This window comes from Hyla sarda, chromosome 1, assembly GCF_029499605.1.
Source record: "Hyla sarda isolate aHylSar1 chromosome 1, aHylSar1.hap1, whole genome shotgun sequence".
NCBI classification, from domain to species: Eukaryota; Metazoa; Chordata; class Amphibia; order Anura; family Hylidae; genus Hyla; species Hyla sarda.
The window spans coordinates 452846008-452873683 of NC_079189.1; the positions used below are offsets into that span (position 1 = coordinate 452846008).

Genomic DNA, 27676 nt, shown 5'->3' on the forward strand with positions numbered 1-27676 from the left:
AAAATTGCGCAAAAAAAGGGCTTGCGCAAAATTTTGCGCAAAAAATACACACAAAACAGGGGTAAAATCTTTGATACATGTCCCCCAGTGAGTAGCTATAATATGCTATTTTTTTGTGAAATATCGGTAACAGAATAGAAACATTAAAAATTACACTAAAAATTACATGTACATAATCAAGATTAGGTACTGAGTAACATATAAACATTTTTTGTGGGATCTGACAGGTAAGCTTTAAAATAAATATAAAAATAAATATGAATAATAATAAAAATATTGATAAGATTTATAACATGCAAAGGCTAAGGTATCCACACTTTATATCAAAGAGATAAACTCAAATCCCCTGGCTCTCATGTTTCCATATCGAAGCCCCCTCCCCACACACACACTCACAAACAAACACACATGTGGTAGCCCTTGGGGGGTGTATGGTAGTTGTGGTGTTGTTTCGGTAGATGAGGGGTTAAGGTTCACCCAATAGTTTGTGACGCCAGGCTGAGGGCTAGTATGCTGAGGTAATTCTCCGGCCCATCTCCGCCCTTCCCAGTAATGATAGGTGCATGCATAAAATGACTGAAGGTCCACAAGGTACTTGAACTTGGATAACTTTACTTAAATGCTTGCGGTACATCCAATGATCAGTAACAGTCTCAGGAATACAGTCTCTATCTAGTGCAATGACTGACAGTTGTTGCGGACCTTGACTTCTCATAAAAGTCTCTGAATTAGGGAATATTGAGAAGATCCGTCCGGATTTAGGGGATGGATAAGGTCCGGTGATCTTGCAGAGTGTTTTGGGATTGACACACTCACAATTTAGCAGATATCAGCCGTTACCGCAAGGCTCAGGCCTAAACTCACTGATGACAGCAGCGCAAATCCTTCTCCATCAACAGCCCATGAGGAAAGAGAGTGAGCAATGGCCGCCGCTTCCTTATATGTGCAGGGGCAGGGACGTTTTTACTGGTCCAATCAACTGTCACTCACCGTTACAAGGAGTGATGGGAGATAAATGTCACAGGAACCTCCAAAGGTCCTCAAGCATAAAACCATAGAGTTCACCCAGTCACGTCACCCGCAGGTCCTGTTACGCTATGCATAGGTAGTTAACCATTTATATACACTTGTACAATCCTATACATATATATATATATATATATATATATATATATATATATATATATACCAATCCTGAAGAATTATTAGATAACTAAAACCTAGATGAGAGGTGACTAGGGGCGGGCTAGTTAAGAAGAACCCCGATGTCCTAGGGACTCTGGCTATGGGGACTTATATACAAAGGTACCGGATAGGATGCGGTATCGGGACACCACACACACATCTATTGAAAGGAGGGAATTAAAGAGGAAATTGGAGAAATTACAAGGAGCCTAAAGAACAGATAAACAGAGTTGAATGTATTTATTTTGTGGATGAGCATTTATGGGTTGACATGATATAATCAGGACTAGTGGTATGCATAGTAGAAAGGGGGTCCCAAAGCAAATATCATAATGGGCTTCCTGTTATAACATCTAATTAAAGTGAATCAATGCCTTTTACTGTAAGAGCTAGGAAGTTGATAAATAGAATAAAGAACTAGTTCTAACAGAAACAGATGATCATTTCAAGAGAAGCTTACAGGTTTTCTTGAGAAAAGTCTTTAGTCTGCTTTCTAGTACTGTGCCATTGTTCTTGCGAAATCAAACAGGCATGTTGAGTTATTCTGATGACACATTATTGATTCAAATATAGTCAGTCCTGTGTTTTGCTGGTGTCCAGATACTATTCTCATAGTTCTGTTTCATATGGTGTGAATTCTCTGCTGTTGCTGACGCTGAGACACTGGTCACACAGAGTTGTATCATATTGTTGTATCTCTTTTTTGCTAACATAGTGCCATGCAGCGCTGCTCAGGCTGTGCTGTTACAGTATTGTTTTCTGTCGTTCTTTTCATCCGAACCAAAGACTATGCACACATATTGTGTCTTTGTTATGACAATGTGCTGCTAAGCGGCTGTGCTCATTTACTTCTGTTTGTAAGTTGTTGAAGAGTACATATTGAGTAAATGTAATATGCTGTGATAGTTTTCCTTAGTTTTCCATATGTATTTATTGTAGCTGTCCTATTTATTTCTTTACTGCAAGAAGATATGTGGCTGTGAGGAAGTGTTGGTCTCACAGAGAAGTATAAAAAGAGGTTCCTTGGAGAGAAAGAGTTATACTGTTGACAGAGAGTGTGTGAAAAAGAGAAATTCCAATATGACCACAGTCCAGGCCCCTTTGTATAAAAAGTGTAGCCCTGGAAAGAATAAAAAAATTGAAAAATGTTTAACATAGTAAGAAATTCTTCTAAAAACAAGACTTGCTAAACTTTCAGGGATGCGTCCGATTGCCCTGGTGAATAAAACAGTGATTCCCAAGCTTCAGCTTCCTTGCAGAAGGCATGACATTTTTTTTCCTAGAATTCTCTGATACTTTATTGAATCCATCTTGCTCCCCACATACTGCAGCCTTCTCTGCAGAGAGCAAAGCTGATTTATAACATTACTGAGCCAACGCCATGTTTCATTGTAAGCAGGTTGTTTTCAGTGAATACTTCATTCTTTCGTCTTCAAACATACTGCTTATCCATAGGCCCAAAAAGTTCCCGTTTAGTTTTTTTGGCACCACAAAACTTGGATTATTTATATAGTTTTAATAATATTGAACATGACTTTCTTTTGCCTTTGTGTAAATATAGTTATATACCTTGATGCTCAGACATGAAGAGTATTGTGCAAATAGAAACCTCAGTATCTACTGTTGCCAAATCTCACTGAAGGCCCTTTCAGTATTAAGGGTGCTAGGAGTTGAACCTCCACCAATTTTAAATTTGGAGGTTTTTATAACCCCTTTAAGGTTCCTTAATTTGCATTAGGGTATTGTTTAGTAAATGCCTTCTAAATACACCAAAAAGATACAACAACAAAAAAAAATAAACCTTAAAACATTTACTTGTACAATTTAAAGTACCTTTCACTAATGAGTTAAACTGTGGGTAATCTGTATTTCTAAGAAAAGAAAAAAAGGACATGCTTATGTCAAGTACTGTTGCAACGATGTTAACACTGTAAAGTAGTTTCTGGTTTCATTACCTTTATGATATTATACAGAGAGATCTTAAAACTAAAAAGAGGAGAAAGTGAAATAAATGTTTCTAAGGTGTTCATATTTCATCATCATTGAGTGCTTCACCTTCATCACAGTGATAAGTTCTTTATTCTAATTCCATTTTATTTTAGTATTCCTAAAAAAGCTCAGGGTTAAGACAAAGACAGTTGTTGTACATTTTAGGTTCTTCAGATGACTGAATAATATCTACAGATTTCCGTAAGGGCTGTATACAGTTTACAAGAGGCCGATTCAGACTGAACTCATGGAGATCAAGATGTTGTAGGGTTTTGTGTCAAGATTGGTGGCTGATATGCAATAGCATTAGCAATAGAAGTATCATACAATCTAAGGCTTGGTTCATACTGGGTTATCACTTTCCATCACAGATATCCATCGCCATACTACTGAGAAAGGGAGGCCAATATATGTTGGCAGAGAGCAGTGGGTGCCATTCATCTCAGTCAATGGAGTCACCTCGTAACACTGTTTTGGCTGTTTTCCACTGGTATTTTCTCAATTCCATAGTCCGCTGCACTATTGAGTCCTTTTAAATTAGGCTGTATGTCCGAACTGAGTCACAGTATACATTTGCATCCCATTCTTCGATATGCCGACAGATACCTGATATGGAAAGTGAAGATGCAGATGTTTAGAGTAATAATGGTGCTGACCACTGACAATTCAATCTTTTATTGTTGCTACACTTGTAAATCTGGACCTTACAGCTAGTCAGTTGATTTCAATGGGAACAATATAATACCTGCTGTAGGAGAATTGAACTTGTACAACCAGTTTGCCAAATATATTTGGGTTCCAGTAGCAGGACACTCAGAGGTAGCTTTATTTTCAGGAGATCCTTCTATGGCAAAATAACTTCCAAAAGAGGAAAATACTTTTAAAATTTGTATATAGATTTATTTTCCTTATTTATTTTTAGCTAAAGAAAATCATTTTGGATATTCATAGGTTCCTTCTTGCTTTATTTCCTTTTATTTTTCACCACTGTTTCAGAACACATTACTCAGATGCAATGCTGAATATGGCTTGAATATACTTTTCCATTTTATTTTGGAGGCTATAAATAAATGCCATCATAGAGTAATTTCTACAAGTCATAAATTACAAATTTAATATAGCAGTGTTATTGCCATATTAGATTTTGGGCATAACAGACTTGTTTCAGAGGAATTGTTTCTAACATTTGATTGTTTAACATTTATCAAAATAAAGTTTCTCAATATTTTGAGTAGTGATCCTGATTTGAATGATTATTTCTTTTTTTTTTTTTTATCTGTAAGACAATAACTTCTAAATATTTAAAGCAAACTATGCATTTCACTGGTGTTTTAAAATTATGCTTTGTTTAAAGTCTAATTTCTTGGCTTTCCTTGTCATTCAGTTGTCGTTTCCATGCACAGTGACCCGAGGAAACACATATTTCTACAGCTGTGACAGGTTCTTTCCTTTGCATTGTGAGTCTTTTGAAGATGTTTTCCAAATAGAGACTATTAACATGGCACTTCATCCCTGGTGGTCAGATTTGGCAGACCCTGTCACTATATAAAATACATTAATATCTTTGAGCTTAGGAAACATTGTAATGCATAAAGATCCTTGAAAATACAGGTGTTGTTACGCCGAGCGCTCCGGGTCCCCGCTCCTCCCCGGAGCGCTCGCTACACTCCTCTCACTGCAGCGCTCCGGTCGGTCCCACGGACCCGGGGCGCTGCGATACCGCCTCTGGCCGGGATGCGATTCGCGATGCGGGTAGCGCCCGCTCGCGATGCGCACCCCGGCTCCCGTACCTGACTCGCTCTCCGTCAGTTCTGTCCCGGCGCGCGCGGCCCCGCTCCCTAGGGCGCGCGCGCGCCGGGTCTCTGCGATTTAAAGGGCCACTGCGCCGCTGATTGGCGCAGTGGTTCCAATTAGTGTTTACACCTGTGCACTTCCCTATATCACCTCACTTCCCCTTCACTCCCTCGCCGGATCTTGTTGCCTTAGTGCCAGTGAAAGCGTTTCCTTGTGTGTTCCTTGCCTGTGTTCCAGACCTCCTGCCGTTGCCCCTGACTACGATCCTTGCTGCCTGCCCCGACCTTCTGCTACGTCCGACCTTGCTTCTGTCTACTCCCTTGTACCGCGCCTATCTTCAGCAGCCAGAGAGGTTGAGCCGTTGCTAGGGGATACGACCTGGTCACTACCGCCGCAGCAAGACCATCCCGCTTTGCGGCGGGCTCTGGTGAAAACCAGTAGTGACTTAGAACCGATCCTCTAGCACGGTCCACGCCAATCCCTCTCTGGCACAGAGGATCCACTACCTGCCAGCCGGCATCGTGACAGTAGATCCGGCCATGGATCCCGCTGAAGTTCCTCTGCCAGTTGTCGCTGACCTCACCACGGTGGTCGCCCAGCAGTCACAACAGATTGCGCAACAAGGCCAACAGCTGTCTCAACTGACTGTTATGCTACAACAGTTACTACCACAGCTCCAGCAACCATCTCCTCCGCCAGCTCCTGTACCTCCTCCGCAGCGAGTGGCCGCTTCTGGACTACGACTATCCTTGCCGGATAAATTTGATGGGGACTCTAAGTTTTGCCGTGGCTTCCTTTCCCAATGTTCATTACACTTGGAGATGATGTCGGACCAGTTCCCCACTGAAAGGTCTAAGGTGGCTTTCGTAGTCAGCCTGCTGTCTGGAAAAGCCCTGGCTTGGGCCACACCGCTCTGGGACCGCAATGACCCCGTCACTGCCTCTGTACACTCCTTCTTCTCGGAAATTCGAAGTGTCTTTGAGGAACCTGCCCGAGCCTCTTCTGCTGAGACTGCCCTGTTGAACCTGGTCCAGGGTAATTCTTCCGTTGGCGAGTATGCCGTACAATTCCGTACCCTTGCTTCTGAATTATCCTGGAACAATGAGGCCCTCTGCGCGACCTTTAAAAAAGGCCTATCCAGCAACATTAAAGATGTTCTGGCCGCACGAGAAATGCCTGCTAATCTTCATGAACTTATTCACCTAGCCACTCGCATTGACATGCGTTTTTCCGAAAGGCGTCAGGAGCTCCGCCAAGATATGGACTCTGTTCGCACGAGGCGTTTCTTCTCCTCGGCTCCTCTCTCCTCTGGTTCCCTGCAATCTGTTCCTGTGCCTCCCGCCGTGGAGGCTATGCAGGTCGACCGGTCTCGCCTGACATCTCAAGAGAGGACACGACGCCGCATGGAGAACCTCTGCCTGTACTGTGCTAGTACCGAACACTTCCTGAGGGATTGTCCTATCCGCCCTCCCCGCCTGGAAAGACGTACCCTGACTCCGCACAAAGGTGAGACAATCCTTGATGTCCACTCTGCTTCTCCACGTCTTACTGTGCCTGTGCGGATGTCTGCCTCTGCCTTCTCCTTCTCTTCTGTGGCCTTCTTAGACTCTGGATCTGCAGGAAATTTTATTTTGGCCTCTCTCGTCAACAGGTTCAACATCCCAGTGACCAGTCTCACCAGACCCCTTTACATCAATTGTATAAACAATGAAAGATTGGACTGTTCCATACGTTTCCGCACGGAGCCCCTTCTAATGAGCATCGGATCTCATCACGAGAGGATTGAACTTTTGGTCCTCCCCAATTGCACCTCGGAAATTCTCCTTGGACTTCCCTGGCTTCAACTTCATTCTCCAACCCTGGATTGGTCCACTGGGGAGATCAAGAGTTGGGGGCCCTCTTGTTCCAAGGACTGTCTAAAACCGGTTCCCAGTAACCCTTGCCGTAACTCTATGCTTCCTCCAGTAACCGGTCTCCCTAAGGCCTATATGGACTTCGCGGATGTTTTCTGCAAAAAACAAGCGGAGACTCTACCTCCTCACAGGCCTTATGATTGTCCTATCGACCTCCTCCCGGGCACTACTCCACCCCGGGGCAGAATTTATCCTCTCTCTGCCCCAGAGACTCTTGCCATGTCTGAATACGTCCAGGAGAATCTAAAAAAGGGCTTTATCCGTAAATCCTCCTCTCCTGCCGGAGCCGGATTTTTCTTTGTGTCCAAAAAAGATGGCTCTCTACGTCCTTGCATTGACTACCGCGGACTTAATAAAATCACGGTTAAGAACCGCTACCCCTTACCCCTCATCTCTGAACTCTTTGATCGCCTCCAAGGTGCCCACATCTTTACTAAATTGGACTTAAGAGGCGCCTATAACCTCATCCGCATCAGAGAGGGGGATGAGTGGAAAACAGCATTTAACACCAGAGATGGACACTTTGAGTATCTGGTCATGCCCTTTGGCCTGTGCAACGCCCCTGCTGTCTTCCAAGACTTTGTTAATGAAATTTTTCGTGATCTGTTATACTCCTGTGTTGTTGTATATCTTGATGATATCCTAATTTTTTCGGCCAATCTAGAAGAACACCGCCAGCATGTCCGTATGGTTCTTCAGAGACTTCGTGACAATCAACTCTATGCTAAAATTGAGAAATGTCTGTTTGAATGCCAATCTCTTCCTTTTCTAGGATACTTGGTCTCTGGCCAGGGACTACAAATGGATCCAGATAAACTCTCTGCCGTCTTAGATTGGCCACGCCCCTCCGGACTCCGTGCCATCCAACGTTTTTTGGGGTTCGCCAATTATTACAGGCAATTTATTCCACATTTTTCTACCATTGTGGCTCCTATTGTGGCTTTAACCAAAAAAAATGCCGATCCCAAGTCTTGGCCTCCTCAAGCGGAAGACGCCTTTAAACGACTCAAGTCTGCCTTCTCTTCGGCTCCCGTGCTCTCCAGACCTGACCCATCTAAACCCTTCCTATTGGAGGTTGATGCCTCCTCAGTGGGAGCTGGAGCTGTCCTTCTACAAAAAAACTCTTCCGGGCATGCTGTTACTTGTGGTTTTTTTTCTAGGACCTTCTCTCCGGCGGAGAGGAACTACTCCATCGGGGATCGAGAGCTTCTAGCCATTAAATTAGCACTTGAGGAATGGAGGCATCTGCTGGAGGGATCAAGATTTCCAGTTATTATTTACACCGATCACAAGAACCTCTCATACCTCGAGTCTGCCCAACGGCTGAATCCTCGTCAGGCCAGGTGGTCTCTGTTCTTTGCCCGATTTAATTTTGAAATTCACTTTCGGCCTGCTGATAAGAACATTAGGGCCGATGCTCTCTCTCGTTCCTCAGATGCTTCTGAAATTGAACTCTCTCCTCAACACATCATTCCTCCTGACTGCCTGATTTCCACTTCTCCAGCCTCCATCAGGCAAACTCCTCCAGGAAAGACCTTTGTTTCTCCACGCCAACGCCTCGGAATCCTCAAATGGGGTCACTCCTCCCATCTCGCAGGTCATGCGGGCATCAAGAAATCTGTGCAACTCATCTCTCGCTTCTTTTGGTGGCCGACTCTAGAGACTGATGTGGTGGACTTTGTGCGAGCCTGCACTATCTGTGCCCGGGATAAGACTCCTCGCCAGAAGCCCGCTGGTTTTCTTCTTCCTCTGCCTGTTCCCGAACAACCTTGGTCTCTGATTGGTATGGATTTTATTACTGACTTACCCCCATCCCATGGCAACACTGTTATTTGGGTGGTCGTTGATCGATTCTCCAAAATGGCACATTTCATCCCTCTTCCTGGTCTTCCTTCAGCGCCTCAGTTGGCTAAACAATTTTTTGTACACATTTTTCGTCTTCACGGGTTGCCTACGCAGATCGTCTCGGATAGAGGCGTCCAATTTGTGTCTAAATTCTGGAGGGCCCTCTGTAAACAACTCAAAATTAAATTAAATTTTTCTTCTGCATACCATCCTCAATCCAATGGACAAGTAGAAAGAATTAACCAGATCTTGGGTGACTATTTACGACATTTTGTTTCCTCCCGCCAGGATGACTGGGCAGATCTTCTACCTTGGGCCGAATTCTCGTATAATTTCAGAATCTCTGAATCTTCCTCCAAATCCCCGTTTTTCGTGGTGTACGGCCGTCACCCTCTTCCCCCCCTCCCTACCCCCTTGCCCTCTGGTCTGCCCGCTGTGGATGAAATTTCTCGTGATCTTTCCATCATATGGAGAGAGACCCAAAATTCTCTCTTACAGGCTTCTTCACGCATGAAGAGATTCGCGGATAAGAAAAGAAGAGCTCCTCCCATTTTTTCCCCTGGAGACAAGGTATGGCTCTCCGCCAAATATGTCCGCTTCCGTGTCCCTAGCTATAAGTTGGGACCACGCTATCTTGGTCCTTTCAAGATTTTGCGCCAGATTAATCCTGTCTCTTACAAACTTCTTCTTCCTCCTTCTCTTCGTATTCCTAATGCCTTTCATGTTTCTCTTCTTAAACCACTTATCATTAACCGTTTCTCTCCCAAATCTGTTCCCCCCACTCCTGTCTCCGGCTCCTCGGACATCTTCTCCGTCAAAGAAATTTTAGCATCTAAAAAGGTCAGAGGGAAAACCTTCTTTTTAGTGGATTGGGAGGGTTGTGGTCCAGAAGAGAGGTCCTGGGAACCTGAGGACAATATCCTGGACAAAAGTCTGGTCCTCAGGTTCTCAGGCTCCAAGAAGAGGGGGAGACCCAAGGGGGGGGGTACTGTTACGCCGAGCGCTCCGGGTCCCCGCTCCTCCCCGGAGCGCTCGCTACACTCCTCTCACTGCAGCGCTCCGGTCGGTCCCACGGACCCGGGGCGCTGCGATACCGCCTCTGGCCGGGATGCGATTCGCGATGCGGGTAGCGCCCGCTCGCGATGCGCACCCCGGCTCCCGTACCTGACTCGCTCTCCGTCAGTTCTGTCCCGGCGCGCGCGGCCCCGCTCCCTAGGGCGCGCGCGCGCCGGGTCTCTGCGATTTAAAGGGCCACTGCGCCGCTGATTGGCGCAGTGGTTCCAATTAGTGTTTACACCTGTGCACTTCCCTATATCACCTCACTTCCCCTTCACTCCCTCGCCGGATCTTGTTGCCTTAGTGCCAGTGAAAGCGTTTCCTTGTGTGTTCCTTGCCTGTGTTCCAGACCTCCTGCCGTTGCCCCTGACTACGATCCTTGCTGCCTGCCCCGACCTTCTGCTACGTCCGACCTTGCTTCTGTCTACTCCCTTGTACCGCGCCTATCTTCAGCAGCCAGAGAGGTTGAGCCGTTGCTAGGGGATACGACCTGGTCACTACCGCCGCAGCAAGACCATCCCGCTTTGCGGCGGGCTCTGGTGAAAACCAGTAGTGACTTAGAACCGATCCTCTAGCACGGTCCACGCCAATCCCTCTCTGGCACAGAGGATCCACTACCTGCCAGCCGGCATCGTGACAGGTGTCTACCAGATAGCAGTCAACACTTTATCATACCATGCCGTATGAGCAAACTATTCAAGAACCATCAATATTTTTGGTTTTGTTCCTTTCAAAACGTAATTATCGCACCAATTGCTTGTCTGACAATTATAATGCCTACAAAGAAAAGAGGATAAGAGAGCATTCTAAAGTGCAGAGGGACTGACAGTCGCAGATAAAACACCCAATATGAATCTGCACGGTTGTGCAAAACAGGCACAACACTTGGTGTGGCAAAAAATAGGGTGACATCTCACTGCAGCTGCTCCTACCCAAACGAGCAAATCCATTTTTTTCTGGATTTAATTATGTTACCTGATAGATGTACATCCAACTTATAGAACCCAAATTGTACTTGAGAAAGAGGGCACTCTGAAAATAGTCAAGCATGCAGGTTTGCACAATTTGCATAAACAGCAAAGTATTTGTGATACCACACTGTTTCCACAACTACCATTAATTTCCATGGAACTTACGTAAACTGCATAAAATAGCCTCCTTGGACATTTTAAGAAATACCAGTCATCTCTGACAACCAAAACCATGCCAAATAGGTCAGAGGTATCCTTGTTTTTAACACTTTAACCACTTAAGGACTCAGGGCGTACATGTATGCCCTGAGTCCGCTCCCTTTCTATAACGCAGGGCCCTGGTGTGACCCTGCGTCATAGCAGGTTGGGCCCAGCATCTAACAAGGGCCGTGACCCGTGGCTAATCACAGTGTCATGCGCTATTAACCCTTTAGAAGCAGCATTTTGCCATATATTTTTGGGTAAAATTACTGATGTCATTACAAAGTAGAATTGGTGTCGCAAAAAACAAGCCATCATATGGATTTTTAGGTGCAAAATTGAAAGAATTATGATTTTTTTAAAGTAAGGAGGAGAAAACAAAAGTGCAAAAATTGAAAAAACTTGAGTCTTTAAGGGGTTAAGGATGCAGTGCATAAATGTATGCCCCATGCCCGATCCCATTCATAGTGAGATGTCCCGGCAGCTTTCAGGTTCACAGTGATGTCTTGCATAAACTCCTTTGATGCCACTATCAAAGTTGAAGATTAAAATAAATTGGTCCTGGATGCTAAATGAAGCTTCTTGGGACATCCATGATAAAATTGTGTGGTCCCGATCAGCTGAGAGGGTGGCATGAGGGTCCCTACCTGCCTTCTCACTTTCCGATCAGTGATCCTATGCTCTAGGAAGCCATGGCAGCCTGGAACAATGGAGTATTAATTACACTGATCAGTGCTGTGCTATGGCATAGCATTGAACAATGTATGCAATAAAAGAATTGCATGTCATTGTCCCCATAGAATAAAAATAGTGTAGAAAATGCAAAAATGTTAATAAATATGAATTAACATAACAGTTAAATAAAAGTTATTGTAAATAAAATTATGTAATCAAAAGTAAACATAAGCATATGTGGTATCGCCACATGTGTAAATGTCTGAACTATTAAATGGGCACTATCATTAAAAATAATTTTTGCTATTGCACTCCTTATGGTAAATAAAAAAAATCTTTCTAATGTACTGTAATTAAAAATAATGAAGTTTTCCATGTTTTATTTGTGTTTTAAACTGCAACTAGGTGTCTCTCTACTGTCACGATGCCGGCTGGCAGGTAGTGGATCCTCTGTGCCAGAGAGGGGTGGCGAGGACCGCGCTAGTGGACCGGTTCTAAGCCACTACAGGTATTCACCAGAGCCCGCCGCAAAGCGGGATGGTCTTGCTGCGGCGGTAGTGACCAGGTCGTATCCACTAGCAACGGTTCACCTCTCTGGCTGCTGAAGATAGGCGAGGTACAAGGGAGTAGGCAGAAGCAAAGTCGGACGTAGCAGAAGGTCGGGGGCAGGCGGCAAGATTCGTAGTCAGGGGAGATAGCAGGAGTTCTGGTACACTGGCTTTTAAACACACAAAACGCTTTCACAAGGCACGATGGCAACAAGATCCGGCAAGGGAGTGCAAGGGAGGAGACTATATATAGCCAGGGAACAGGTGGGAGCCAATTAAGCTAATTGGGCCAGGCACCAATCATTGGTGCACTGGCCCTTTAAATCTCAGGGAGCTGGCGCGCGCGCGCCCTAGAGAGCGGAGCCGCGCGCGCCAGCACATGACAGCAGGAGACGGGAACGGGTAAGTGACCTGGGATGCGATTCGCGAGCGGGCGCGTCCCGCTGTGCGAATCGCATCCCCAACGGCCATGACAGGGCAGCGCTCCCGGTCAGCGGGACCGACCGGGGCGCTGCGGAGAGAGAGACGCCGTACGCGCTCCGGGGAGGAGCGGGGACCCGGAGCGCTAGGCGTAACAGTACCCCCCCCCTTAGGTCTCCCCTTCTCTTTGTCTGGTAACTGCCTCCCCTGGGATGAGGACACCGGGAAAGGATGGAGGGATTCCTCAACAGCAGGCGGAACAGCAGGAGTAGGGATGGGGAGGGAGGGCAGAGGGCGAGACTTGGCACGGGGCAGTGTGACACCAGGACGAGGGCCAAGAGGGGACACAGAGGTTTGCCTGATGGGACTGGGAGGGGGGGAGAGGTATTTCTTGTGGCAGGCAGAGTCCTTAATGACCTTAGGGGGACCGGATACAGGAGGAACCACAGGGTCACGGCAGGGAGTACTGGGGACCGGTTGAAGGCAGTCCTTGGAACAAGAGGGACCCCAACTCTTGATCTCCCCAGTGGACCAATCCAGGGTTGGGGAATGGTGTTGAAGCCAGGGTAGTCCAAGGAGAACTTCAGAAGTGCAATTAGGAAGGACAAAAAATACAATTTCCTCGTGATGAGGTCCGATGCACATTAGGAGGGGCTCCGTGCGATAACGCACGGTGCAGTCCAATCTGGCTCCGTTGACCGCGGAAATGTGGAGTGGCTTGACAAGACGGGTCACCGGAATGCGGAATTTATTCACTAAGGACTCCCGAATAAAATTCCCAGAAGCTCCAGAGTCCAGGCATGCCACGGCTGAGAGGGGAGAGCTGGCTGACGTAGAAATCCGAACAGGCACCGTGAGACGTGGAGAATAGTGTTGCTCACGAATATTCGCAATTCGAATATTATTCGCGAATATCACATATTCGCGAATTCGCGAATTTCGCGAATATAGCGCTATATATTCGTAATTACGAATATTCGTTTTTTTTTTTTTTTTTTTTTTTTTTTTTTTACAGTACACATCACAGTGATCATCCCTCTCTGCTTCCAGCTTGTGTGGTGTAAAGAAGGCTCTAATACTACTGTGTGAGACTGTCGCGCGAAAATTCGCATATGCGAAAATTAGCATATGCGAAAATTAGCACATGCGAATTTTCACATATGCGAATTTTCGCGTATGTTAATTTTGTATATGCTAATATGCACATATGATAGTTTTCGCATATGCGAAAATAAAACGGGAATATAACGAATATGCGAATATTCGCGAATATATGACGAATATTCGTCCATATATTCGCGAATATTCGCGAATTCGAATATGGCCTATGCCGCTCAACACTAGTGGAGAAGTGGACTTAGCATCAAGAGACGCCACACCCACGAGAGCTGGGTGCGAGCGTGCGTTTCCCAGACGTGGAGGACGGATTGGGCACTCCACCAAAAAATGTTCAGTACTGGCACAGTACAGACAAAGATTCTCTTCCTTACGGCGATTCCTCTCTTCCAGGGTCAGGCGAGACCGATCCACTTGCATGGCCTCCTCGGCGGGAGGCCTAGGCGCAGATTGCAGTGGAGACTGTGGGAGAGGTGTCCAGAGATCTAAGTCTTTTTCCTGGCGGAGCTCTTGATGCCTCTCAGAAAAACGCATGTCAATGCGAGTGGCTAGATGAATGAGTTCATGCAGGTTAGCAGGAGTCTCTCGTGCGGCCAGAACATCTTTAATGTTGCTGGATAGGCCTTTTTTAAAGGTCGCGCAGAGAGCCTCATTATTCCAGGAAAGTTCAGAAGCAAGGGTACGGAATTGTATGGCGTACTCGCCAACGGAAGAATTACCCTGGACGAGGTTCAGCAGGGCAGTCTCAGCAGAAGAGGCTCGGGCAGGTTCCTCAAAGACACTTCGAATTTCCGAGAAGAAGGAGTGTACAGAGGCGGTGACGGGGTCATTGCGGTCCCAGAGCGGTGTGGCCCATGACAGGGCTTTTCCAGACAGAAGGCTGACTACGAAAGCCACCTTAGACCTTTCAGTGGGAAACTGGTCCGACATCATCTCCAAGTGCAATGAACATTGCGAAAGAAAGCCACGGCAAAACTTAGAGTCCCCATTAAATTTGTCCGGCAAGGACAGGCGGAGGCTAGGAGTGGCCACTCGCTGCGGAGGAGGTGCAGGAGCTGGCGGAGGAGATGATTGCTGAAGAAGTTGCGAATGTTGGTGCACAATGGTGGACACTTCCGACAGCTGGTGGGTTAGATGGGCGATCTGTCGGGTTTGCTGGGCGAGCACCGTGGTGATATCTGAGGCAACTGCCAGGGGAACCTCAGCGGGATCCATGGCCGGATCTACTGTCACGATGCCGGCTGGCAGGTAGTGGATCCTCTGTGCCAGAGAGGGGTGGCGAGGACCGCGCTAGTGGACCGGTTCTAAGCCACTACAGGTATTCACCAGAGCCCGCCGCAAAGCGGGATGGTCTTGCTGCGGCGGTAGTGACCAGGTCGTATCCACTAGCAACGGTTCACCTCTCTGGCTGCTGAAGATAGGCGAGGTACAAGGGAGTAGGCAGAAGCAAAGTCGGACGTAGCAGAAGGTCGGGGGCAGGCGGCAAGATTCGTAGTCAGGGGAGATAGCAGGAGTTCTGGTACACTGGCTTTTAAACACACAAAACGCTTTCACAAGGCACGATGGCAACAAGATCCGGCAAGGGAGTGCAAGGGAGGAGACTATATATAGCCAGGGAACAGGTGGGAGCCAATTAAGCTAATTGGGCCAGGCACCAATCATTGGTGCACTGGCCCTTTAAATCTCAGGGAGCTGGCGCGCGCGCGCGCCCTAGAGAGCGGAGCCGCGCGCGCCAGCACATGACAGCAGGAGACGGGAACGGGTAAGTGACCTGGGATGCGATTCGCGAGCGGGCGCGTCCCGCTGTGCGAATCGCATCCCCAACGGCCATGACAGGGCAGCGCTCCCGGTCAGCGGGACCGACCGGGGCGCTGCGGAGAGAGAGACGCCGTACGCGCTCCGGGGAGGAGCGGGGACCCGGAGCGCTAGGCGTAACATCTACTTGTCCAGAGCAAATTTCTCCCCATCTCTTGCACAGACTTTGGACTCCTGCTGGCCTGGCAGAAGTCCAAAATCAGGAAATGCAGTCTGTAGTGCTACGGGAGGTGTGTTCAGCCTTAGCCAATCATAGCTCATCTCACACTGAACTGCTCTGGGCTATGTGTAGCAGAGTGAGGGAGGAAGTTCTCCCCTGTATGGCTTCAGATGATGTCATGCCTGCTGAGTAATGCCCTTCCCAGTCTGTGAATCTGACTGAGACTGAGCAGTAAATACAGAGCAATATCAAGGTAGAAAACTAAAGAATAATAAAAATAAAGCTAGGGGGTGGTTTGGGAGAAATATAAAATTTAACAAGATCATGAGAGGTACTCTTTAAATATAATGTGAATTAAACCACGTGATCAATGATGTATATGTAAAAAAAAAAAATACCAAAGTCCAAATTTGTGTATTTTTGGTCACTTCCTATACCATAAAAACATTAATAAAAAGTGATTAAAAAGTTCCATTAACCCCTTAAGGACCAAGCGTTTTTCTTCAACTTTAATTTTTTCCTCCTTAGCTTTTAAAATTAATAAGCCTTTAAATTTTGCGCCTACAAAACCATATGATGTCTTATTTTTTGCGCCTCCAATTCTACTTTGTAATGACATTGGTCATTTTACCCAAAAGTCTACAGCGAAACGGAAACAAAATTGAAGAAAAAACACAATTTTGTAAATTTTGGGGGCTTCCGTTTCTACGCAGTACATAAAAGGTTTGATTTTGTTGTACTTCTGGAAAAAATCATAACTGCATGCAGTTTTCAGACCCATGTAACTTTTTTATTTTTTCATGTACGGGGCTGTATGAGGGCTCATATTTTGCGCCGTAATCTGAATTACTTATTTGTACCATTTTTGTTTGGATCAGACTTTTTGATCGCATTTTATTCATTTTTTTATGGTATAAAAAGTGACCAAAAATACGCTATTTTAGACTTTGAGACCTTTTTGCACGTACACCATTTACCGTTCTGTTTAATTATTGATATATTTTTATAGTTTGGACATTTACACACGTGGTGATACCACATTTTTTTTTAAATTATGTTTATATATATTTTTTTATATCGAATTTGGGAAAAGGGGGTGATTTAAACTTTTAAGGAAGGGTTTAAAGGCGTACACCGCGCTAAGACATCTTATCCCCTATCCAAAGGATAGGGGATAAGATGACTGATCGGGGGGATCCCGCCACTGGGGACCCCCGTGATCTTCCACGCCGCACCCCGTTAGAATCAGCCCCAGGAGCGTGCTCGCTCTGGGTCTGATTACTGGCGACCACGGGGACGGAGTAAAGTGATGTCATGGATCCGCCCCCCGTGTGATGTCACGCCCCGCCCCCTCAATGCAAGCCTATGGGAGGGGGCGCGACATTATTTTGCCCTCATAAGTGCATACCACATTCGTATATCTAAGAAGTGTACTATTTTGTACCTGTTAATCTGTCAAGGGCCTAGATACTGTGAAAGGACAGCCAATAGTACACACCTGCTGCTGTTCTGGACAAATACAATTTTAAGCGTAGTGAAGCGTATTGTACTCCCCTCATATACGCAATAACTATATTAGGCAGAGTATAGCCAGGACATGCACAGAGGAGTGGCAGAGGCCTAAATTAATCAGGCGCAGGCAGAGGTTGCAGCAGAGCAGGGGCGTGTGTCAGCCAGAGTTGCAGTGAGAGGTCAGAGCTCCCAGTGTCAGCTAGCAGTCATGTCATGACCAGCAACCCAGCTGTGATTGATCAGTTTACTCAGTCATCCACTTCATGAGCCACCTCCAGGATCCGTCATTGTGCTGCTCTATTGTCTCCTCATGCTAATGCTACCACCTCCAGGCTCTGTCATTGTGCCACCATATGGTCTCCCCATGCTGATGCTGCCACCTCCAGGCTCTCTCATTCTGCTCCATGGTCTCCTCATGCTAATGCTACCACCTCCACGCTCTGTCATTTTGCCACCATATGGTCTCCTCATGCTGATGCTACCACCTCCAGGCACTGTCATTTTGCTGTCATATGGTTTACTCATACTGATTCTTCCACCTCCAGGCTCTCTAATTGTGCTGCTCTATGGTCTCCTCATGCTAATGCTGCCACCTCCAGGCTCTATAATTGTGCTGCTCTAAGGTCTCCTCATGCTGATGCTACCACTTCAGGCTCTCTCATTGTGCTGCCATGAATACTGCAAAACATAATAAAAGTGCTGGTCCCCAGTTTCAGAAATTCCTCTGCATTAGACCACAAGTAAGTATTGAGGATATGCCTTACGTAAAACGTAACTTTTCTTAGGATAAAATATATGGACCCCAATTTTTTTTAAATCTAACAAAAGGAAATGTGTGCAAAAAACACCCTATGCCACCGATACCACCAAGTATTTATGTCATGCAAAGACCTCAAAAAGGTGGAAGGGAACAACGTATGGTCCACTGTAACTAGTGTGGGTAAACACCTCTCCTATAAGGCCTGACTCTCGCACTATTAATTCCCTCCTTGGCAAGTGTTGCGTGTCCTAAAAAGGGCAGCCCCACACAGGAACTTCTCCCTATTTCCAACTAGAAACCATGGGAAATGACAGTGTTTTGAGGTGGAAATAGGGAGAGGTTTCTGTGTGGGGATGCCCGTTTTAGAATGAGTAACATTTGCCAATAAGGGAATTAATAGTGCGAGAGTAAGGCCTTACAGCAAAGGTGTTTTCCCACACTGGTTACAATGGACCATACGTTGTTCCCTTCCACCTTTTTGAGGTCTTTGCATGACATAAATACTTGGTGGTATCGGTGGCATAGGGTGTTTTTTGCACACATTTCCTTTTGTTAGATTTAAAAAAAATTGGGATCCATATATTTCATTCTAAGAAAAGTTAAGTTTTACCTAATGCATATCCTCAATACTTACTTGTGCACCCCAATACTTAGACAAAAAAGACCGCTTTCTTCTGCCTACCGGCCTCAGCTACTATTCTGACCACTCCACCCACCTGATGCCAAACATCTGATGCCAAGTTCTCCTTTTTTCACCCACCTTCATCACCAGGTACTGGTATTGCCACCCACTGCACCACTCTGTCACCGGGTCACTTTCAGGACTCCCGATGATGATGCTGCTGCAACCTCCAGACTGTGCCAATCATACGCTATATGGTCTCCTCATGCTTCACCACCTCCCGGCTGTGTCATTCAGCCACTATATGGTTTCCTCATGCTTCAGCCAACTTCAGGCTGGGCCATTCAGACACTCATATGGTATCCTCATCCTGCCACAAACTCTAGGCTTTGCCATTAAGCCACTATACGTTCTACTCATGCTGCCGTCAACTCCCGGCTGTGCCATTCAGCCACTATATGGTCTCCTCATGCTTTAGCCACCTCCAGGCTGAGCCATTAAGACACTCATATGGTATCCTCATGCTGCCACAAACTCCAGGTTGTGCCGATCAGCCACTATATGTTCTACTCATGCTGCCGCCACTATATAGTCTCCTCATGCTTCAGCCATCTCCAGGCTGTGCCATTCAGACAATATATGGTTTCCTCATGCTGCCACAAACTACAGGCTGTGCCATTCAGCCACTATATGGTTTACTGATCCTGCTGGGCCTGGGACATTATTTTAAAATATTTTATGGTAGCACTAATTCAGCTTTTAATCTTAGCGTTTGTGAAGCCCTATTGTCTACTCATGTTGCCACCACCTCCAGGCTCTGTCATTGTGCCGACATGTGACTCATTGTTAGATTTGGTCCTTTGTAACCACACACCGGAGCCCGGGACATTAAAACTTTGGAGTGTAATCTTAAATTTCAATTTCAACATCTTCAATTTCAATTTTAAAATTAATCTTTTAATCTTAGGGATTGTGAAGCCCTACTGTCTACTCATTGTCATTGTCTACTCATGCTGCCAGCAGCTCCAGGCTGTGCCATTTTGCCACTATATGGTTTACTGATGCTGCTGGGCCTGGGAACTTACCTAAAAATATTTTATGGTACCACTAGCTACCATAAATCTTCAATTTCTATTTTCAAATTAATCTTTTAATCTTAGGGAATGTGAAGCCCTATTGTCTACTCCTGCTGCCGCCATCTCCAGGCTGTGTCATTTTACAACCATATGGTCTCCTTATACTGTTGGCACCTCAAATTAAACTTTAAAAATGTTCATATATCTAAAATCTTCAATTTAAAATTTCAAAAATATCTATAATCCTCTCTATTGTGAGGCCCTATGGTCTTGTCAGGCTGTTGCCACCTCCAGACTGGGTGGTTCTGCCAGATTATGGTCTCCTCATGCTGCTGCCACCTCTAGGATCTGTCATTGTGCCACCATGTGACTCCTTGTTAGATTGGTGTCACGATGCCGGCTGGCAGGTAGTGGATCCTCTGTGCCAGAGAGGGATTGGCGTGGACCGTGCTAGAGGATCGGTTCTAAGTCACTACTGGTTTTCACCAGAGCCCGCCGCAAAGCGGGATGGTCTTGCTGCGGCGGTAGTGACCAGGTCGTATCCCCTAGCAACGGCTCAACCTCTCTGGCTGCTGAAGATAGGCGCGGTACAAGGGAGTAGACAGAAGCAAGGTCGGACGTAGCAGAAGGTCGGGGCAGGCAGCAAGGATCGTAGTCAGGGGCAACGGCAGGAGGTCTGGAACACAGGCTAGGAACACACAAGGAAACGCTTTCACTGGCACTAAGGCAACAAGATCCGGCAAGGGAGTGCAAGGGAGGAGACTAGATATAGGCAGGGAACAGGTGGGAACCAATTAAGCTAATTGGGCCAGGCACCAATCATTGGTGCACTGGCCCTTTAAGTCTCAGAGAGCTGGCGCGCGCGCGCCCTAGAGAGCGGAGCCGCGCGCGCCAGCACATGACAGCAGGGGACCGGGACGGGTAAGTGACCTGGGATGCGATTCGCGAGCGGGCGCGTCCCGCTGTGCGAATCGCATCCCCAACGGCCAAGACAGTGCAGCGCTCCCGGTCAGCGGGACTGACCGGGGCGCTGCAGGGAGAAAGACGCCGTGAGCGCTCCGGGGAGGAGCGGGGACCCGGAGCGCTAGGCGTAACAGTACCCCCCCCCTTAGGTCTCCCCTTCTCTTTGTCCGGTAACTGCCTCCCCTGGGATGAGGACACCTGGAAAGAATGGAGGGTTTCCTCAACGGCAGGCAGTACAGCAGGAGTGGGAATGGGGAGGGAGGGCAGAGGGCGAGGCCTGGCACGGGGCAGTGTGACACCAGGACGGGAGCCATGGGGAGGCACAGAGGCTTGCCTGATGGGACTGGGAGGGGGGGAGAGGCACTTCCTGTGGCAGGCAGAGTCCCAGTTCCTGATCTCCCCGGTGGTCCAATCAATGGTGGGGGAATGAAGCCGGAGCCAAGGCAGACCGAGGAGGACCTCAGAGGTACAGTTGGGGAGAATGAAGAACTCAATCCTTTCGTGGTGGGGTCCGATAGACATCAGGAGGGGTTCTGTGCGGTAACGCACGGTGCAGTCCAATCTGGCTCCGTTGACCGCGGAAATGTAGAGCGGTTTGACGAGACGGGTCACCGGGATGCTGAATCTATTAACAAAGGACTCCAACATAAAATTCCCGGAGGCACCAGAGTCCAAGCAGGCCACGGCTGAGATGGAGGAGTTGGCTGTAGGGGAAATCCGCACGGGCACCGTGAGACGTGGAGAAGAAGACTTAGAAGCAAAAGATGCCACACCCACGTGAGCTGGGTGCGTGCGTGCGTTTCCCAGGCGTGGAGGACGGATAGGGCAATCCACCAAGAAATGCTCAGTACTGGCACAATACAGACAGAGATTTTCTTCTCTACGGCGATTCCTCTCTTCCTGGGTCAGGCGAGACCGATCCACTTGCATGGCCTCCTCGGCGGGAGGCCCAGGCGAAGACTGCAAAGGATGCTGTGGGAGAGGAGCCCAGAGATCTAAGTCTTTTTCCTGGCGGAGCTCTTGGTGTCGCTCAGAAAAACGCATGTCAATGCGGGTAGCCAAATGGATGAGTTCTTGGAGGTTGGCAGGAATCTCTCGTGCGGCCAGCACATCCTTGATGCGACTGGATAGGCCTTTTTTAAAGGTCGCGCAGAGAGCCTCATTATTCCAGGATAGTTCAGAAGCAAAAGTACGGAATTGTATGGCGTACTCGCCAACGGAAGAATTACCCTGGACCAGGTTCAGCAAGGCAGTCTCAGCAGAAGAGGCTCGGGCAGGTTCCTCAAAGACACTTCGGACTTCAGCAAAGAAGGACTGGACTGTGGCTGTGGCAGGATCATTGCGGTCCCAGAGCGGTGTGGCCCAAGACAAGGCCTTTCCTGAAAGAAGACTTACTACGAACGCCACCTTAGACCGTTCTGTAGGAAACAAGTCTGACAACATCTCCATATGCAGGGAACACTGAGACAAAAATCCACGGCAGAGTCTGGAGTCCCCATCAAATTTGTCCGGCAGGGACAAGCGGAGGTTAGGAGCGGCCACTCGCTGCGGAGGAGGTGCAGGAGCTGGCGGAGGAGATGGTTGCTGCTGTAGCAGAGGCAGAATTTGCTGTAACATGGCGGTCAACTGCGACAGCTGCTGTCCTTGTTGGGCAATCTGCTGCGATTGCTGAGCGACCACCGTGGGAAGATCAGCGAGACTTGGCAGCGGCACCTCAGCGGGATCCATGGCCGGATCTACTGTCACGATGCCGGCTGGCAGGTAGTGGATCCTCTGTGCCAGAGAGGGATTGGCGTGGACCGTGCTAGAGGATCGGTTCTAAGTCACTACTGGTTTTCACCAGAGCCCGCCGCAAAGCGGGATGGTCTTGCTGCGGCGGTAGTGACCAGGTCGTATCCCCTAGCAACGGCTCAACCTCTCTGGCTGCTGAAGATAGGCGCGGTACAAGGGAGTAGACAGAAGCAAGGTCGGACGTAGCAGAAGGTCGGGGCAGGCAGCAAGGATCGTAGTCAGGGGCAACGGCAGGAGGTCTGGAACACAGGCTAGGAACACACAAGGAAACGCTTTCACTGGCACTAAGGCAACAAGATCCGGCAAGGGAGTGCAAGGGAGGAGACTAGATATAGGCAGGGAACAGGTGGGAACCAATTAAGCTAATTGGGCCAGGCACCAATCATTGGTGCACTGGCCCTTTAAGTCTCAGAGAGCTGGCGCGCGCGCGCCCTAGAGAGCGGAGCCGCGCGCGCCAGCACATGACAGCAGGGGACCGGGACGGGTAAGTGACCTGGGATGCGATTCGCGAGCGGGCGCGTCCCGCTGTGCGAATCGCATCCCCAACGGCCAAGACAGTGCAGCGCTCCCGGTCAGCGGGACTGACCGGGGCGCTGCAGGGAGAAAGACGCCGTGAGCGCTCCGGGGAGGAGCGGGGACCCGGAGCGCTAGGCGTAACAATTGGGTTTTGTGGTCATACAGTATTAGTTCAAAGTAAACACCGGGACAATACATTTTGGAATATAATATAAATCTTAAATTTAAATAAAAAAAAATGTATGTAATCTTTTCAAGACTGGGGCCCTATGGTCGTCTATGTCATATTATCTGTGGAATTATCACAAGAATTCAATGGAACAGTTTGGAGCGATAACAATGAACCATAACTGATTAAATGAATCATTCGCACTTTCATAGTCAGGGGGGCACTGAGAGGCAGGGGCTGGAACAGGTGGTATCTTGCATGGCGGAGGACCACCTGCTCGATGCTCACCTGAATGGGTACTCAAAAAATGTAAATAAATTCAAATAAATTAAATTAAAATTACATAAAAAATCTCTTTATTCTCTTCAAAGTTGACACCATATGGTCTCTCTGCTGCCACATTGACGCTCTGCAGCAGTGATTCTAATAGCAATGCCTGTAATCTGCATGTCATACTAAATAACAGTATTATTTAACTAACATAGGACACTCCCTATGCGTGATAGGACAAGGCAAAGTGCTCTACCCCCTTCAAGGCTCTCAGTAGGCCAGAAATAGCCATTTTTTATAACGATTCGCCACAAATAAATTCTGTCTGAAACAAATTTTTTCGTAAAATTTGGCGAATCGGCCGAATCAAATTTTTCAAAAGTTCGCTCATCTCTAATAGAGAGACTAACTTATTTTTATTTTGGACATATGGAATTTGATCATACATATCAATTTTCCTGAAGCATACAAAGTATTAAATAATCCTTTTAACCCCTTAACGACGCAGGATGTATATTTACGTCCTGCGCCGGCTACCGCGATATGAAGCGGGATCGCGATCCCGCATCATATCGCGTTGGTCCCAGCGCTCATCAACGGCCGGGACCCGCGGCTAATACCACACATCACCGATCGCAGCGATGTGCGGTATTGACCCTTTAAAAGCGGCGGTCAAAGCTGACCGCCGCTTCTAAAGTGAAAGTGAAAGTGACCCGGCTGCTCAGTCGGGATGTTCAGGACCGCCGCGGTGAAATCACGGCGTCCCGAACAGCTGACAGGACACCGGGAGGGCCCTTACCTGCCTCCTCGGTGTCCGATCGGCGAATGACTGCTCCGTGCCTGAGATCCAGGCAGGAGCAGTCAAGCGCCGATAACACTGATCACAGGCGTGTTAATACACGCCAGTGATCAGAATAGGAAATCAGTGTGTGCAGTGTTATAGGTCCCTATGGGACCTATAACACTGCAAAAAAAATGTAAAAAAAAAAAGTGTTAATAAAAGTTTGAATCACCCTCCTTTTCCCATAAAAAAAATAAAACAGTGTAAAAAAAAAAAATAAACATATGTGGTATCGCTGCGTGCGTAAATGTCCGAACTATAAAAATATATAATTAATTAAACCGCACGGTCCATGGCGTACGCGCAAAAAATTCCAAAGTCCAAAAAAGCGTATTTTGGTCACTTTTTATACCATTAAAAAATGAATAAAAAGTGATAAAAAAGTCAGATCAAAACAAAAATCATACCGATAAAAACTTCAGATCATGGCGCAAAAAATGAGTCCTCATACCGCCCTGTATGTGGAAAAATAAAAAAGTTATAGGGGTCATAAAATTACATTTTTAAATGTATACATTTTCCTGCATGTAGTTATGATTTTTTCCAGAAGTGCGACAAAATCAAACCTACATGAGTAGGCTATCATTTTAACCGTATGGACCTACAGAATAATGATAAGGTGTCATTTTTACCGAAATATGCACTGCGTAGAAACGGAAGCCCCAAAAAGTTACAAAATGGCATTTTTTCTTCGATTTTGTCGCACAATGATTTTTTTTTCCGTTTCGCCGTGCATTTTTGGGTAAAATGACTAATGTCACTGCAAAGTAGAATTGGCGACGCAAAAAATAAGCCATAATATGGATTTTTAGGTGGAAAATTGAAAGGGTTATGATTTTTAAAAGGTAAGGAGGAAAAATGAAAGTGCAAAAATTGAAAAACCCTGAGTCCTTAAGGGGTTAAAGGAAATAAAATCACATAAAGAATAATAACAATCCAAAGACTTGTAGGGAAGCAAACTAACAAAATATTTCTACTGAATTTTGATTTTCGTTTTTAGGCTTTACTTGTACTGAGATTGGGTTTGAAGTAGATTGTATTTTTATTAATGAGAATTTTTTTTTTTTTTTTGTGAGCACTAGATGTTCAGTATGCAATAATTATTTGATAAGAATATGTTCACATGTTAAAAATTGTGCTAGATTCTGCATCAAAATCTGAGTGGAATCCGTTCAAATCCACATCATATTACTTTCAAAGGGGATTGTACAACATTGCTTAAACACTTTTTTTGTTTTGCCATTTCTTAATGCTGATTTTAATTGTTTTGTGAAGTCAATGGGAGGTCCAAAACAATGGCAAATCTGTGTTGTTTTTATTTGGAATGGATTCTCCCATATTATTTTAATGCAAAATAATATGTAGAATATAGGGGTGCTGCCACTCATGTGTAAGGAGACAATTACAACAAGAAAGTCATATATAAAGACACAAAGAAAGCACACACAAACTTTCAAAGAAAATACACTTAAACATACTTTATTATGCAAAAATTACATATACCATTAAAAAGAATTAAAAGGCTCAAAGAGTTAAGAAAAGCTTGGAAGGATCCCATAAATAAAAAGGACCATAACAGATTAAACACTAGATACAATAACTTGCTCAATATCAAGATCCTGAAGAATTTGTGGTAACATAATGATTGACCTCACATTTTTATATCATTCTATTTATTCTTATTGAGGTTTGGTCTACAAGTAACTATTATATTTCAGTTTTTCTCGATTGTAGTATATAAGTCTAAGCCTTACTTGGTATTATTACTACATTTTCTTGTCTGCTGTTTTGCAGATTTTGCAAACTTTATATTCACAGGTTGATATATTGTTTCATTGATTTCTTTAGCTCTTTGAGACTTTTCTTGTTTTAATTTCATTTGACATGATTGATATCTTTCTGCTTAAAACATATGTTACATATGTTAGTGACATACATGTATTTTATTTGAAACTTGGTGTCTGCTTTATATATGTGTGTGCCGTTATTTGCTGTAATTCATTCATATAGCTGTTTCACACAAATATTAAAACCTTTTGTTGTAGTTATGCAAACCCATTATTACTGCAGTTGAACTATAAACTATATGTAAGCCAGGCCATACTGCTTCTTCAGAAAATCCTCAACCTAACCATTATTTCACCAATTTCTCCAGTCAGATATGTGCTCTGCTAATTTATTTGCTACAGATCAGCTTCCTTTCCGTTAATCTTAAATTATGTATAAGTCAAATATTCTGAACTAAGGAGAAAGGTTAAGTAGAAATAGATGAAAAGTAATGGACAGAATATGGCTAAATGAGTAAAGAATGTAGCTGGCTTATTATTTATAATTTATAATAATTATTATAGGAAATGAGTGGAAACCAGAAGCCATACTTCCAATTCAGTGCTGTAGTTTAATAGCAGCTCTAGTCAAATGGCTAAAGGGTGCGCTTTTCCGAGGAAATTATTACTTTGTCACTAATGTTTTTACCAAAGTGATATTACTAGAGAAAAGATCAAAAGAACACTTAGGCTGGGTTCACATATGTCTGGCATTCAGCATAGGTGAACTCAGCCTAGATCTTGACGCAACTGATGCCACAACTGATGACAAGTTTTCATCAGTTGTTTGCCATCCAGCTTCCATTGTTTCTGCACAGCGGACAGGGAAACACAGGAAGCTGCATTCCTCTGTCTGGGTACTTTCCAGCATGTCCAACCATCTGGCATTAAAATTGAGATGCTGAATGATTGTGAACTGTCCCATTCAAATTAATGGGATGAGTTCTAGCATCAGTTTCCCTCAGGTGCACACCGGTGCTGGACGCCTGATATATGTGAACCTAGCCTAACTTCACTTTTGCTGGGATTCTGTCGAGGAGGTCTATGTTATGAATACTTTTATCATTCTACTTTCTCACAGCATAATGGGAGCTTTTTACAATGTTTATTAATGAGGGAAGAGTTAAATCAGTCAAGATGTACCTATCCTCTATTCATAGGATAGGGGCTAAGTTTCATATCGTGTGCGGGAAGGGAACTTCTGGGACCCTTTCCCTGCTATGGGGCTACTGCACTCCCAACTCCTTTGTTTTGAATAGAGTATCAACTCGCTTATGCATGATAGCTGAATACATTGCTTGGCTATCACCAGCAGGTCTGTAGACAACTAATGGAGGCGTGAGGTGAACGTGCAAGTTGCTCCTCTATTTAAAAGAAAGAAGTCAGAGTCCCTTTCTCAAGATCACAGGGGTCCCAGTAGTCAAATTATCTGTGATTTGACACTTAGGCCCTATCCTGGGAATTCACAACAAGCGGTAACGCGGCACTGCGTGAAGCGATGGAGCTTGGAACTACTGCTTGATGTAGATGTAGCAATGGTGCTGGTGGCGGTGCTCTGATGTGAATAGGAGTGTTCATATACGTTCATGAAGAGAAAGAAGAAACATCAGCAACTCACCAGATTCAGCAAGAGGTATCTTCT

The 27676-nt window shown here is 45.9% G+C and overlaps 1 protein-coding gene across 3 annotated transcripts in view; it reads left to right on the forward strand.

The window, feature by feature from the left end:
- Positions 1-27676, forward strand: part of LOC130283893 (transmembrane protein 132D-like) — a 1207099-nt gene that overhangs the window by 346337 nt on the left and 833086 nt on the right. The window contains exon 1 of one of the 3 annotated variants that reach the window (XM_056533592.1): positions 1383-4631. The exons of the other annotated variants lie outside the window; for them this stretch is intronic. Within the exon in view, the coding sequence (XP_056389567.1) occupies positions 4514-4631 (118 nt within the window). The 5' untranslated portion in view covers positions 1383-4513. Of the gene's footprint in view, positions 1-1382; positions 4632-27676 lie in introns of those variants that run through there. 3 annotated transcript variants of the gene reach the window in all.